This window comes from Anoplopoma fimbria, chromosome 22 (genome assembly GCF_027596085.1).
Source record: "Anoplopoma fimbria isolate UVic2021 breed Golden Eagle Sablefish chromosome 22, Afim_UVic_2022, whole genome shotgun sequence".
NCBI lineage: Eukaryota > Metazoa > Chordata > Actinopteri > Perciformes > Anoplopomatidae > Anoplopoma > Anoplopoma fimbria.
Genome location: NC_072470.1, coordinates 4,918,525 through 4,934,585, shown reverse-complemented (window position 1 = coordinate 4,934,585; position 16,061 = coordinate 4,918,525). Strand labels below are relative to the sequence as shown.

The 16,061-nt window shown below is 40.3% G+C and overlaps 2 protein-coding genes across 2 annotated transcripts; both read right to left on the bottom strand.

Annotated features, from left to right (window-relative positions):
* Positions 1–1,439: 1,439 nt before the first annotated feature.
* On the bottom strand, positions 1,440–10,466 carry LOC129111895 (epithelial cell-transforming sequence 2 oncogene-like). Its single transcript, XM_054624047.1, has 21 exons — positions 10,236–10,466; positions 8,767–8,879; positions 8,509–8,671; positions 8,165–8,420; positions 7,648–7,882; positions 7,312–7,426; positions 7,010–7,175; positions 6,271–6,399; positions 6,065–6,157; positions 5,660–5,866; positions 5,430–5,533; positions 5,137–5,304; positions 4,968–5,054; positions 4,403–4,512; positions 4,156–4,303; positions 3,997–4,070; positions 3,739–3,895; positions 3,587–3,652; positions 3,386–3,474; positions 2,673–2,845; positions 1,440–2,533 (listed from the first exon to the last, which is right to left on the bottom strand). The coding sequence occupies exons 1-21, from the start codon at positions 10,368–10,370 to the stop codon at positions 2,400–2,402; spliced, it is 2,922 nt and encodes a 973-aa protein (XP_054480022.1). The 5' UTR covers positions 10,371–10,466; the 3' UTR covers positions 1,440–2,399.
* Positions 10,467–11,146: 680 nt separating this feature from the next.
* ccdc28a (coiled-coil domain containing 28A) lies at positions 11,147–14,793 on the bottom strand. Its single transcript, XM_054623840.1, has 6 exons — positions 14,732–14,793; positions 14,145–14,286; positions 13,826–14,007; positions 13,080–13,234; positions 12,738–12,760; positions 11,147–12,557 (listed from the first exon to the last, which is right to left on the bottom strand). The coding sequence occupies exons 2-6, from the start codon at positions 14,282–14,284 to the stop codon at positions 12,503–12,505; spliced, it is 555 nt and encodes a 184-aa protein (XP_054479815.1). The 5' UTR covers positions 14,285–14,286; positions 14,732–14,793; the 3' UTR covers positions 11,147–12,502.
* Between the last annotated feature and the right edge of the window lie 1,268 nt (positions 14,794–16,061).

Sequence of the window (16,061 nt, the reverse complement as noted above, 5' to 3'; positions counted from 1 at the left end):
TTACAATGTTTATCACATTTAATGAACATGTATTAACATTGTTGAAAGGATGTTATGCATTTTCAAAGTGGTTGCCATGGCAGAGGCCTTATTTTTATTGGGAACATAAGTTAAAATCTGAAAAAAAAGTATAATCCAAAAGACAAAACCAAAGTGAAACATTCATGCAGTAACAGTTTGTATGTGTGGTCATTTACTGCCCATAAAACATGATTTGATATCATCTAGTGGTCATCGTCGGTATTGCATCATATCTTTACAACACTCCCTGTATACTGTGTGTCCCATTTTCTCCCCACTCCTTCCTCATTTACTTTACTGTAAGTCACTAGTTGTCAAACTTTACTTCATTGTTTTGTCCATGTTTCTCCACAGATACCTCTAGAAGCATTACGAAAACCAGGACCTACAAGAATCCCCAAACCTAAGGGCTTCAGCTCCCAGAAAGGGACAAACAGCACGGCAGCAAACCAGGGGCCGCAGAGCAAGAGTCAGCCACCGCCCGCTCATCCAGCCACTGGGAAAGAGCAGCACACACACGTGGCTGCAGCACACACCAACAACAACAACAACAATAACAACAACCCAAATCTAGTGAACCGCAAACTGTGATATCACTTGTGCTTTTTCAGATATTTTTTAAAGTTTGACAAGGTCAGCTTACATCATCCTCATAGTTACTACAGATATTAAACAGAATCATAAATGGTATAAAAAATAAAAAATAATAATATTAAATTTCAAACTGTCAAAGTACTGCTTTAATGTAATGTTTTAAGAATATAATTGTTCCACTAAGGCCTAATCTTCATCCGTGGTGCTCTAAAGACTGCAACATACAACAGTGCTTTGTGTCAATGTGTTCAATGTGTCCACACTGTATTAGCTCTCAATAAACCTACGAAACATTTTAGAAAGTAGTTCCAATGTCACAGATTGGTGTGAAGATGTCCCTGGGATCAAAACAAATTAAAAAAAGAGTAAGACTATACTTTAGGTATGTTATGTGTTGTTGTATCGTCAGCATTTGTATAGATCTTTAAATGCTGTATCTGCTTTAAATGCTGTATCTGACACAGCTTTTATTCTAATCTCTAGGGATGGAACACATGGATGTTTTTTTTAAATAAATGGCAATAATGTACATAAGTGTATAAGTGATGTGTTGTAATGTAGCTACTCCATAGTGATAATATCTGAAATGTGACATTAGTGTTATTTTTGGTTATCAATAAATACTTTTTATACCTGGAATAAAAGAAATGTATCTGATTTGATTATTAAAAATGAATAATAATAAAATAAATCAAAAAATAAACATGTATATAATTGGATAATCAAAGCTTATTAAAAAAGTTAAAAAAATTGCATTGTAAAATGTATTTTTATTAACACTGAAAACTTGGTATGTGAATAGTTTTAAAATACAAGAGGCACAATGAGAAACAAGACATTTAAAGGATTTGTTGTAAATTAAAGATGCTACTTGTGATGATGGGATTGTTTAGCTAATGTTACTGGTTTAATGTTAAAGGAATGAATGCATGATGTGATTACAATAAAAGTAAAACCCACAATATTCTCATTTTATAGTAAGTATGTATGGAGTGTTTAACACAAAGCTACTTTACACAAAAGACAAAAAAAAACAGTTTCGGCAGACACAACGCAAACACATCATAATATCTGCTGCGATTCCCACGTCAACATATGGTAAAGAACTACAACAGTTTTTAAGTTGAGCTACATCAGGTTCACGATGGAAGAGTATCAAAATAACGACTTGATTTTAATGAGCAACATTAGCCGTACTAACAAAGTATTGAGATTTATTAAGCTGTTTTCTCAACAGTATTGTGTTGAAGTACGGATGTATAAAAGTTGTTTTTTTTAATCCGTAGAGGGAGTTTAACATGTCTAGCTCATGCCGAGTTAACACAGTTCATCAGTTATTGAACAACTCATGCAGTATCAGGAGACGTAGGTATAGAAATGCATAAAGAAAATAAAATACAGGTTGATGGGATATGTAATGTGATGCACCTTCCAGTCAATAACAAGCAGGATAGTGCAAAAGGTTTCAAAATACTCCAAATATTGCAAATGCAAAAAGTGACCATATCCCATTATGCTAATGTTAAATCATTATGTGACAACAGGATTCCCCCTGATAATAATCTAAACTATAATCTGAATACTATTAAGGTTGAAGTGAGACACTCAGAACACCACTGACACAGTGGCAGGAGTTGGTAGTCTTTACATCATGTGTGGTGTGGAAAAATAATTGCTGTTTGATGTTTCCTAAAAGAAAATGTGTTTAACTTATCATCTTAAAAGGCCAACAGTGGTGTCCTAACCTCTTCTTGTCTTGCCGGGGTTTCCTCGTCACGGCGCCGTCACCGATGTCCCGTCAGAGCAGAGTTTATGGCTGAACGCAGCACGGACAGGAAGTGCTCTCTCTCCTCTCCTCTTTCTGTGGCACAAACCCAAGAACGACAAGGACCCTCCAGGACAAAGGCATGACGCACATCTAAAGAGAAAGATATTAAAAATACTTTTACCTGTCAGAAGGTGTCGAAAAGAACATTAACTTTAATAATCATGTACAGAAGATGACAGAAGATAACGAATGTTGTGACACATTGTATTCTTAAAATGTGAAAACTCACAGCGTGTGTGTGTGATCTCTCTGACGGCCAGACTGGAGAGAGCCACAGAGGCCAGGAAAGTGTGTGTGCTCTGGTGAGCCAACGAGAACGGTGTGTGTTGCACGTTTCGCCGCGTCAACACCAAAGCGTCGTTAAACAGGAACAGGCCCACATCAGACACCTGCTCGTAGGTCCTAATCATGCACACAAACAGAGAAAAATTATTACTTGATTAGATTAACAATCTTTAATAATGTAATATAAAACATACAGTATTTGATTGTGCAAAGTGCTACTTAAGTAATAATAATAGAATAATAAAAAAAGCTTTATCAATGTAGTACTTGAAGAGTTTAACTAGAAAAAAATAAAATGTCAGACAAACAGTGACAAAAAACATAACCAAACAGTTTTAAAATATTAATCAAAAGGATATTATAAATCTAAGAAAAAGTAAAATAAGTTTAATAAACATTTAAAATAATCAGTAAAATAAAAGTTGAGAGAAAAAAGTCTTGAAATTCAAAATTGAGCATATATTTGAAAAACAATTTCGAAGTAAATATATAGCTTTCTCACAAAATGTGCTCTATGCTCAAAGTCTAAACCTTAGTGAAAAACACATCTGTTTGTCATGCAATTGTAAGTACTTAGGTTGGTTAAAATAGTCAAAAGGTTGATCCATCAACTTCGACAAATCCACTCAGTGAATCCAAAAAAAAATCCCCACACACCTGAGTGAGTCAGGAATCTGTTCATCAGGGCTCCTGAGCAAAGCAGCATCCTGTGTTGTTATCAGCTGCCTGTTTCCTTCACTGAGGCTCTAAAAAGCACAAACAGACACACACACCATATACATATAAAAATACTTCAACATGTACATTTTATATGCTGTTTCGAGAGCGTGGGGTAAAAGATGGGAGCAGTCTTTTTACCGGACAGCCTTGGATCATCTTCTGCGTTTCCTCCATCAGCCCGTCTCTCTCTGAGTTACGCTTCAACTGAAGCAGAAGAAAACACATCTGCATGTTCATGACACTGAGAACAGAAATGCAACAAACTCCGGAATTAAACATCGACGTTATACCTTCTGTATGAACTCTCTGAATCCCAGCAGGGTGTTTAGAGCAGAGGAGAGGTGTGTGTGGTCGGGGTGGCCGGCGTGTGTGTGTAAAGACAACACCTGAAGCAGAGTCACGTACTCCTGTATCCTCCACACTGGACACAGCAGCAGCTCCTGCAGGCTTCACAAACACAATGCGGTTTAATGAACTAATAGTCTTTTGGTCGGGTTTGGATGATAATTGCTCTGTAAACAAATAAAAAATATGAGTGTTTATGTTACCTCAGCATGTGTGTTGCAAGATTTCTGTCTGCTCGCTTCAGGAAAGCCCGGAACGGAGGCTTCGTCTCCCTGCACTGAGATCAGACAGAGGCAAAGCTTTCTCAGACAGCTGTTGACTATAGACCTGGTTTATGTGCTCCATGCATTGTCTGACTGTACCTTGTCGATGGTGCAGAGGGCGGTGATGTAGTTGTTGAGGTAGTTGGTGTAGACTCTGAGTTTTGAGCACAGTTTTACAAGCACATCTCCGACACACTGCTCTGCACCCCACTGTTGCAGCCGGGCTTGTAAATCCGCCAGAAACACCCTGAAGCAAACACGCGCACATATATCATGTCCACACAGAGGGATGCAAACAAGACGGGGTCGTGCAAATATTTATGTGTGTGTGTGTGTGTGTGTGTACCTGTTGAGCTCCAGTATTTGAGTGACAGGGCTGAGGACAATGTGAATGTCGGCGTAGCTGATGATGGCTCTGTTGGAGTTGAGAGCTGCTGTAAGAGGCTCCTGGTACACCTTTAGCACAAAGGAAGGGCAGGTATCAGATAAATACATTGGTAAACTGATACTGACAGATCTCTGAACATTTGCTTCATCTAAATGGACAAACAACACTTGCTTGGTGTGTAGTTGCTCTTAAATCATCTGAATAATATTTCCCAAATCAGATATTAATAAGAAAAGTGGGGAAAAATAGGCCATGCAGCTGCAGAACCATCAACCAACACCTAGTTTAAAAATGCATTGTTATAACTCCTTGCAGTTTGCAGAAAGTTTCCAGTTCCTATAAATTGTCAGTGACCGGGTTCTGGACTTGGTTTGACAGCATTACTTAATGTCCATTCACTTTCAGAGGAAATATTTCTCAGTCTGATTAGACTGCTCCTGAAACAATGGCCTCTCAACAACCTAACATGTGAAAGTACCACTACATTTCCTGTTGATGTTTTGAACGTCTACCAGTTACCTACCTTCAGCACAGCGCCCAGTCTGCTCAGATAAAGACACTCGCTGTGGTGGAGCTCTCTGGCAGCTGCACCTCTCCAATCAAACACTATCTAAAGACAGAAACAAAGAACACGAGCTGTAAAGATTACGTGTGCTCCTTCAACCTTCTCTGAATGGACCAGTTAAACTCACCTGTGGTAGCTCAGGTATGAGGCCGGCACATTTCTGTGAGTCGTGTGGTGCCAAAGAGAAATCATGTGCTCCTTTGTTTCTCCTCTTTTCCCCTCCGCTACTCTCTTCTCCCTCCTTCTCCTCACTCCATCTCGTCAGGAAGACGGCAAGAAACTCCAGAGGTCTGTTCTGAAGACGTGAGAGCAGAAATAAAGAAACACACACTGTTATCCACAGTAAATGATGCAACTTAAACCAAACATGACTAACTTCTCTATATTGTTCTATTGTATAAATGTATTAAACATTCCCACCTCTTCCTGTCTTGTGAGAGCAGTGAGTCCCTCAGTCAGAGCCTCATTTAGATCTTTGGACACACAAAGCTCCTCGAGGCAGATTTTCTCCCACAGAAAATGACCTGTAAATCAATAAATAGATTCCTCAGAAAGTTTACAGGACACAGAGCATGCAGGCATTTGTTTAAACCTGCCACAACTCCAGCTGTGCGTACTTGCATTTAAATCTACATGCATGTGAAACCCACCCAGCACTCGGCTCCTGGCCTGGAGGCTGACCCGCTGTAGCTGTGGCCCCCGGCAGACCCTCAGCTCCCCCAGAGCCTCCTCCATCCACTGAGCCTGTCTGCACCAGCCCTGCAGAACACCGTCACACACAAACTGCAGTGCCGGGGCTGCTGGTTGCTGCTCCGAGAGTCCGGTGCGCACACTGCCGTCAGACCACTCACTCAGGACTGGGAGAGGGTGAAAAAACAAACTATTTGTCGTGGCTTTAACACGATTATTAACAATTCATTTACACTTGGTGCTGGAGTCACTGAATCAAAATCTTAAGAATTATAACTTTTTCAAATTGGGCCAAGAATCACATAAGGCGTCTGCTGGCTTAGATATCTTCTGGAGGTGTTTTAGTCTTGTACATTGTGACTCACTGTTCTGGAAACTTCCGGTGGCAAAACCCATCGGCGCCTGAGCCTTCAGACCCGTTAGCGTAGAGAGAGCCTGCATGAGAGCGACTCCCGATGCTGAGGAAGACAGAGAAAGCCAGAGGCGAAGTGGGAGTAGGTGAGACCGTGACGGAAGATACAGATTACAGAGAAGTGTGTGTGTGTTTGTCCTAATATCTGTGTCGACCTACCAGATGCAGCCAGCGGTGAGAAGATGTCAATCCCTCCTCCTTCCTCAGTTGGTGCCACCCAGCCACACAGCTTTTCCCAGAAGTCTCTATGGTCGGGATTCAGTAGAGTCTTCTCTGACAGGCTGCTACCTAAAGGTTCAAAAGGAAAAAGTAGGTGGAATCAGGACTTGTGGACAGAAAAATAAGGTTCATTACAAGAGTTTAGTTAACAGTTTTCAGTTTGAGCAACGTGCATTTTCGACTTTAACCAATCAAGTTTGAAAGATAAATTGACAAACTTGTGTATGCCTCATACCATGAAGTAAACACATTTTCTGTTAAATATGAACCAAACTGTGACTAAGTACATTTATCACTGTGCCACAGAGTTATGGTGTGGAGTCTTTGTATGTATCTTAAAATTAGGGAAGGTTTTAAATCTTTTTTTTTTTTCTTTAAAGGTGTATGAAAAATGAAAACCAGGGCTTGCTAATCTGTTATATGGTGAGTCCATGCGTAATGAAAAATTGATGCAAGATTTATGATGATTAGTCCTGGGCCAAGGGACCAGGATAGCTACAAACTTACTGTAAAATAAAAAAAGTGCTATCAGAACAAAATAAGCCATGAAATGGTTTTAGCAGATGTGCCTCACTGTATCCTGAGAGATAAACTTCTAGCACTGGATTCTGAATTTGGGCTGGAACTAACCTCTGCAGTGTTTCCACACATTAAGACACACAGGATTATTAATTCTCACCACGGAGCAGATGGATTTCCTCCGTTCCTCCAGGAGCTAGCAGGCCCAGCCTCTGAGCTCTCTGCCCAGAAATAGTCCTCTCGACCTGGGTTAACAGAGCTGAGAGAGTCCCCCTGTGGTCGTACAGAACCACCATCACTCCTGACTTCACGCCACTCAGCACCACCTAGATGTAGCATGAGGAGAAAGAAAAAAAGAGATAGAGAAGGAGAAATATGAGATGTTCATCTTCTCAATGTGCCTTTTTCATTTTACGCTGCTTTATTCTGAAACTAAATAGACTCTTACTGGTTTTTTTTTACCTCATAGGCAGGGATTCTGTTGGAGATCAGCAGTAAGAGAGCCGGAGGGGTCAGGTAGTCTGCATGTGGCAGTGGAGGTCTGCTGGTGAAGGACGACAGCGCTCCTCTGGCTTTGCTCAGTCTTTCATTGAAAAGAGAGAAAGGTTAGGTTTGCGCTCACATTACAGCTTTAGTTCAAACTTAATAAATGGTCTCAATGGGACCATTCTGGCTAAACAAATTTTGAAGTTTAATTTTAAAAAGACAGGATTTATTACAGAGCTTTTACATTGGTTTGCATTATATCATACAATGTATCTTGGGTAAGTGAATGTGTCATCGTCAGTAGACAATCACCTGCTAGGACTGGAGACCTGGACCCTCTCCAAGCTCTGGGCTGCAGTCCTGGTCTGTCCCATGTCCGGGCTAAGACAGACGCTGGGAGACCCAACGGCCCTTGGAGGCCAGCAGAGAGAGGGCCAAGAGCTGAATGTTATTCCAGAGCCGGGCCTCCCTGTCTGAGTTCTTCCACCTCTGGCTCCTTCTGGCTTCGTGTAGCTGCCCCAGGCTTTCCTGGTTCTCAGAGATTCTCCTGCAAATATCACAGACATATACACACTGGTCTTAAAGTACAAGCTATGTGAGATACCTTAAATACATTTCTGCTTAGAAGATTGGGACAGAGTATAGTAGTTTATCTTTTTTTTGAAGGATACTTCTACTTCAGCTTCATTTGACAGAGTATATAGTAAAGGAAAGAGGTAACAAGTAAGAGTCAAGATCATAATATAAACCTGCAACTTTGATGACACCCTCAAAACACATGTATCATTTTGAGATCTTGTTTCTTTTGATGTCTTTATTTCCTACTCACTCTTGTCCTCCTGAAGTTTGTCTCTGATCATCTGTCTGATCTTCCTCTCCTTCCTCCTCTCCTGCTCCTCCTCCGTCATCCCCGCACTTTGCTGGTTGAGGGTCCCGTACTGCTCGGCTGCCTCCCTGGGGGTGAGCCAGTCCAGCGTGGAGACGCAGGAGACGTAGTGGTTCTTCCACGCTCCAAATTCTTTCTCTCCTGGAGTGTAGGGAAGGAACCAGCCTCTTGAGATGCAGCGGCCGGCCCAGAGACAGTCCTGGGAGGAGAGAGATGGAGGGAAGGCAAGAAAATGTCTTATTGTCAGCGTGGAAACTGCAGTAAACATCAAATATCTCGCCTCTCACCTGCTCAGCAAGGACCCTCCAGTGCCAGCTGACTTGCGCAGCAAAGCAGAGGTCAAGAGGGGATAAAAATGACATCACATAGAGGGACAGGAAGCGTGGCAGCACCGCCGTGAAGTCCACCTGAGTCACAGGAACCGTCTCGATCAGCAAATCCTTGCAGTACCTAAAGAAAACAAATGCAATAACCTTGGTTTCAAAGTAGTATAGCAACACTTTTAATGACACAAACATGAAAACAAACAGAGAGATGGACCTTACTTGAGCTGTGACTTGGTGCAGCGTGTGAACAAAGAGTGCAACAGGTGTTTCCTCTGTCCGTCAGTCCAAAGGTCAAACCAGTGCATCACCAGGTTCATCCTCTCCTCAAACAACTGGGAGGAAATGAGAAAAAGACACCAACAAAGTTCATACAGTCAGTGAAGAACATATGGAAGGTGCAGCTTATTGCATAAGAGTCTGGCTGCTGTGACGAAACACTGATTATAGGAATAAAAAAAAAAGAAAAAGCAGTAAGACTGATGACAATGGCTAAAAGCATTGGTCTAATGGGGCTCTAATCTCTGTGCAAATTAATTCTTCACTACATGCAGTGGAATTCATAGCGGCACTTATGGGCGGCTATTTATTATTTTGGGCGGCTGTGGCACATGAGGTAGAGCGCTTGTCCTGTAACCACAAGGTTGGTGGTTCAAGCCCCTCTACCGGCAACATGCCGAGGTGTCCTTGAGCGAGACACCTAACCCCAAGTTGCTCCCCGGGCGCTTCATTGCAGCCCACTGCTCCTCCGGGATGGGTTAAATGCAGAGAAATAATTTCCCCATTGTGGGACTAATAAAGGATTGATTATTATTATTATTATTATTATTATGGCCCATGGGAAAAAATGAATACATACTGCATTAAAGGAGTATATGCTTATGAGCTTACGGGTCTGTACTTTTGTGATCTTGTGTATTTTGCAGAGAGCATGAAGTATATAATAATTTATTCTTTTTTATTGCTCAAGCCTAATTGGTCCAAGTGATTTTGATGAAATCACTTGGATTCAAGAAAGACAAAGAGAAACACCCTCACTGTATTTTAAACTTATTTCTGCCCACTAACATAAAATGGTACAGTAGCAACAATATGTATTCATGTATGTCTCCTGCTGCATTACATGGGCTTACAAGACACTTGAGGACAGCAACAACTAGGACGGTGACATGACATGATACAAAGTTCCAGAGAGAACTTGCCTGGACACTCAACCTCCATAACAACAATGTGTATCTCAGTTTGTATACATTTTCTAGATTTCTTGCTAGGGCAACTCAACATATCTTTAAATATCCAAAACATTATTATTATTATTTTTTTAAATAAACAAATGACTATACATGACGCCATGCAGCACAAAGCAGAATTCCCCCCCTCAACATTACAGCTCAGTAAGTTGCAATGTGACTTAGGATACGGGACTTCAACCTGCACACAATTCATAATATGCAATTAAATAATGACTAATAAATAATAATAAAAATAATGACGTTTGACACACCTGTGTGTAATCAGACTAATTGGCCACCTGAAGGGTCATTTCATATTATGACATCATAAATCTGAGTATCTCATAAATGCTGCACGGTATGATAACGTACCACGTCCTGCCACCTGGTGGTTATAAATAGAAGTAAATCATAATTTAATAAAAGGTGTGTCAGGCCTCGAGCTCATGTCTGTCTGACCTGCAGGTTGCTCGTCCTGTGGTTCAGAGGAGTCCGGCTGCTGAAGAGGGTCCCGGTCCGCTGCGGCTCATAGTCCGTCCCGCTGAGCTGCCACCGCTTCACCGAGTGAGGGGTCGACCTCGCGTTCGTCTCCATGTTCGCCTCACGCGCGCACTGAGAAAACGCCTCGTGTCAACTCCAATTCACGGTCACATTCAGCTCTCTGATAATGTGCAAACTCTGAATACCAGGCTGCAGAGAGCTGCTCTGCTCAGTAACCGTAGAGACGCATCAACAGAAGGATGTGCACATTCCTCCACACAGGCTGCACAGCCACATTAATAAGTAACCTGATGGTCGAGAAGCAAACAGGTTGTCAGCATAAACAACAGGTTAGGTTGTCCACACTTCTGACAACTTCTTTGATAAATTAATCCCTTTATGGAGTGGTAAAAGCTTATATATACACACATGGAATCATATTAGACAACAAAAAACACTTGAGCTGCCAGATCAATAATCTGCAATATGATAAAAACATTCATATTATGGTGCAATTAATGAATCAATGCATTCATTTAGATGTGTGTCATATCCCCCCCTCATACCACAGGATGACTGAGAAAAATCTAGATGTTAAATGAACAGAAAACATGAAACACAACTCTACTACAATGTTAATATCTGCAGGAAAGGATTCTTTAAGTTTGCAGCTTCAAGAAATTAGTGTGCAAATTACTCACATAGATCCTCCAAAATGATGTGGCCATGACGTAAGTACACAGATAAAAATCAGAGGGAGGACATGAGGTTGATACGCTTACATTCGGTTTTTTCCCCCGACAATTTCCTCATTTTTTTTGTCTCTAAATAGAGTATTTCCCTTTTGAATCTTTTAAAAACAAAATGTTTAAAAGCTGTAGCCAGGAGATTCAGACAACACATTTATTAGGTCAATAAAAATACAACCACCAAACATTTAAAATAGTAAAACACTTCAAAAATAATCCCCCCAACAACACTGGTTATTAAAAGAAGTGATAAAATAAAAGTAGGATTTACATTAAAAGCAGCATCAAATGATCATATATTATCTTAAAACCCACAACCTGCTCTGTGCAAGTTAATTCAAAAGGTTAGAACCAATAAGGCAAAAATGATTAAATCAAAATACTTAAGGCTTGGTTGTAGGGTCAACATTTGGATAATTAATTATTTTCCAGGGTCAACCCGACACAATAGTGATGATGTGTGTTTTGCATGTTGCAAGATATGTGCAAATATGTTCAACACTGAACGAGGTGTTGGAGCTGATATCAGGCCGCTCACATGAAGCAAGAAGTCATATGCAGATCACAAGCTGGGATCACTGCAGCTTCTATTGTTTAAATGTTATTTTCAGATTTTACTATAATTTAATCTCACCAAGAAACATTTTTATCGTCTCTAAAATATATGATTGGGTTTAAAGCTATATGTTGAGAAACAGTTCCAGTTGCATAATTTCTGCATCTATATTTTGATTAGTTTAGCTCTGGTTCTTTACTTTGTGGCTTTACAGACACTTATTGACAACAATTAAGACAAAGTGCAACAGAGTGAGTTTATATATATATATATATCTGAGAATAGCTAAAGGAGCAAGCTCGCAGTCAGTTCACCTAAAACAAAGCTGATAAACAAACACTGAAGATGTCATTTGAAGGACTTGTGAATTAATCAACTGCTGGATAAAACAAGGTGAGTGCTTTATATCAACATCACTTCGGTTAGCAGTGTACTGCAAAAAATCTAAACCATTTAGAGATGAGTGAACCGACGACAAGTTGACTTTAAACAGGCCATGACAGGGATGCACCAATGCCAATATGTAAAGTATATTGTACTGTACTGTAGGTCAGACAGTAGCTTAAAATATGATGGACCTTACTCCCTCTATACAACTCTGCCTCTGAAAGAAAAGAGAAAACACTGATTCATTATAAGAAATTCAATCATATCTCAGGAGGTTAATTACTGTCATCCTGCTGTTTGATCAGATTTGATTCTAACTATTTTCTACTTGATATTAGTCATCGTATTTACTGCAGGCAGTGAAAAATAAGGCTGCTAGTGCATCCCTGTTGTGACATCTTACAATACATCCATCCTGCTGTACAGACAGGGAACGCTGGTGAACAGCTTTGTCGCCACAATACTTAAAGAGGAAAAAGTGCCTGGAGCTTGTTTTCAACTCCACCTTATCTGCTGCGGCCCCTCTAGGGGACATGGGTCGGGGTCAGGTGAAATCACATACTGGCAGTCCTGGGGATCTCTTGGGAGTCGGCTAGATTCAGTTTCTGACTGGAGAAGCAGGGTTGAGGAAAAAACAGAGACAAGTCTGAAGTTTTTAACAAGATTAGTGCTGGACTATCAGGAAACGTGGAGGGAAAGAAGTTTTACTTTTTATTTCAAAGCCTTTAGAAAGCAACTAAGCACTTATAATCCTTGAAGACTGGCGCATGTTAAATATCCAAAGGATACATTGAAGAACTCAGCTCCTCAAGCTGTGGAGAGAAAGAACATTTTGATCTTGTTACACACGTCAGCAGTTTGTACAGCAATCTGTGATCACCTTCTTGATCCTGTTCCACAAGCAACAAGCATCTCCCTAAACTCTTTAAGTTTAACACTCGAGAAGGGAATTAGCAGCTAAATCCTTGCTGAGATGTTGAGTAGTTACACCACATCGATGAACTACTTTCTGTAAAGTACATGCAACAGCACATCTCATAAAATATCAAAAGCTATAACATCTGGGTGTCTTAGAAGAATGCCGCTACTCACACATTAGTAAAAACATAGTAAGAATAAAGTCAGTCTTACATTAAGAAGTAATTTGTCCATGTTGGTGTCGCAGCCTACTTTCCTCTGGTCTTCAGGCATTTCGTCCACCTCGCTGTAGAGGTCAAAGTGCAAACGTGCCAGCTTCTCCTGCATCTCTCTCACATGCTCCATCTGGTCAATGGAGCACTCGTTGCCTGACACAGGAGAGGGGGAAGTTTATGAGTTATCATTTAGTGTATACTGTCAGCTGGATCTATGACTCTCTAAAGTTGCATATGCAGTCGATGTGTCCTTGGGCAAGACGCTTAACCCCAAGTTGCTCCTGAAGGCTTGCCATCGGTGTGGACTGGATGTTGCATGAATGTTAGTTAGAGTCTGATGGTGGCACCTTGCATGGTAGCCTGTCATCAGTGTGTGAATGGGTGAATGATATGTAACATACTACTGATTGTAATGTGTATTTATTGTCTGTGTAGTTGTATAGTATGTGTATTTATTGCTTTGGATAAAAGCGTCTGCTAAATGACTGTAATGTAATGTAATGTGTTCTATCTTTATTTTGTTGTATAGTATGTGTATTTATTGTCTGTGTAGTTGTATAGTATGTGTATTTATTGTCTGTGTAGTTGTATAGTATGTGTATTTATTGTCTGTGTCTGTGTAGTTGAGCTGCTGCAACACTTGAATTTCCCCCATGGGGATCAATAAAGGAATATAATAATAATGCATGGTTTGCTCTAAACATGCTTTTTTTGGTGAAGAGTCCCTCTTAAACCCAAAATTACCAAATGCTTGTAGTTTCCCTGAGTGGAAGTCATTGAGGAGGCTGAGCAGGCCGTTCTCCATCTCCTGTACATCTGAAACATCTGTCAGAAAGGAGTGCTGGATGATGGGTGCTGCCTGGCCCTGGTTCTGAGTAGATCTACCACCCAAACCCAGATTCTGCCTGGGTTTGTCTCTTACACCCCTGAAACAGACAGAAACAACACGGAATGAGCAATCACATCTGACAAGCAACCTCATACTTGCAATGTATTACGTCTGAGGCAGCTAGAAATGTTATAAGAGACTAATAGTATAAAAACAATCATGCACTGCTGCTACCTCCTAGTTTTGCTCTTTTGGCTGGAGCCGACGTGCCGTCCCCCGGTGGAAGCGTTGCTCTTCCGGCCAGAGCCACCGGCTGGGCCCGCGGTGTTGGTGGAGGTCCTGGGACTCTTTCTCTTTAGCTTCCGCTCCTCCATAACTTCATGTTACGGGAGCAAGATGGAGGGGCAAAAACAGGAACTGTAACTCAATGCACAGCTAGTCATGCGGGGAAAACATCACCCTGACAAGTGGGTCGTGACCGGCAGAGAGCTTGTTTCATTTAAATACATAAGCCGAATTACGCATTCAAGCACAATATCACAGAGTTTAGAGTTTGGAGTCTGTGGCATTGACGTGCGGTCCTCACCACTGAAACACGTGTTGAAACACGCACAATGTTGATGTAGTTCCGTGAACTCTGGATACTTCCTGTTTGGGTCGCATTCCAATTCTCGACGTATTCACCACTACGTTAAGGAAACGCGTACAGAAGGCCACCCCACGCAGCGTGGTGATAACTTAACAGTGTTTTTGACTTGTGCAACAGAAAAGGAGTTGTTGTTTTCTCAGAAAAAGGCGACAGTAGCTTGAAAGGTTCTCACCTACTCTGCGTTGTATCCGCACAGAGGTGTCTCAGCTACGAATTGGAACGGGGCCCGACGTCGGCCGTACTACGTCACTGTATTGCTGTATATCTTGGAAACAGGACAAGTTCACTGGAAGATTATTAATAACATGGAGAGATTTTTATATTTTCTTTTGAAATATTAAAAAAATTAATTGCTCGAAACATTAATAATAATAATAATAATAATAATAATAATAAAAATGATTATAACTACTTGATTATAACTCTTGAATTTCCCCCATGGGGATCAATAAAGAATATAATAATAAAGGAATATAATAATTACTAAGAAATGCATTCTGAGTACTCCCCTTTCTCACACTGTAAAATACCTGTATTTTATCCATTATTTATTTAGGTTATTTCCTAATTTAATGTGATTAAATGTTTTAGTATTTCTTTGAAGTCCTAATCTCAGTTGTATTGTAATTAACTAAGGTAATGTGTTGATATACTTATAGTTATAGTTATAATAGTTATTGTTTTTGTGCATCCCCAGCACATCATTCATTTCTCTCTAAACATACACCCCATGGTGATTTTAGTGAGACAGAAATAAACTTGCTACAACAAACAGTCCACATATTATTTGCTATTTATAATACTGATCTTTTTTTTTTTAATTATTATTATAAAGATTATCTTATCTTATCTTAGACTACCTCCTAAAAAGCTCACATCATCAAACAATGTCTTGAAGTCCTAAATTCCTCGATATGGAGACAATTGTCTCTGTTTGTAAATTTGTTGCACATCTCAGAGGATGTGGCTGACATGTAGTTGCAGTAAATAACCACAAGGGGGAGATAAGTGAACATCCAATAATGTCCCTCCTCTCCTTCTTCTTAATTAATCAAGTATTTATAGTTGATAAACATGCTGAAAATACTTTGTACATTTTAATTAACCGAGTATGTCTTCATAAACATAATACATATTCAAAACGTTGATTAATTAAATTCCAGAACCCCATTCAAGCCTTTATGAGTGTACACCAAATATTCTGCAGTGAATGAGGATTACAGTCTGTGTTCTGAGGTCTGTCGGTGAGCTCCTCCAGTCACAGGCTTGAATAGCTGCACAAATAGATGATTTTATGCACTTTTACTGACACCAGAGCGAAAATATTTCTCTTATTTTCAGAGTTTGAAATTGCATTGGTTATGTGTGGTATTTCCAAGATGGCCTTTACAAGTCACCACAAAGCATTAGGCAGAATAAGATAAATGCTTGATCGGTCATAGAAATTAATTTCAGTTTGCAGCTATAAGCTTTAACTTCCTTTTGAGGGGTCAAGAAAAAAA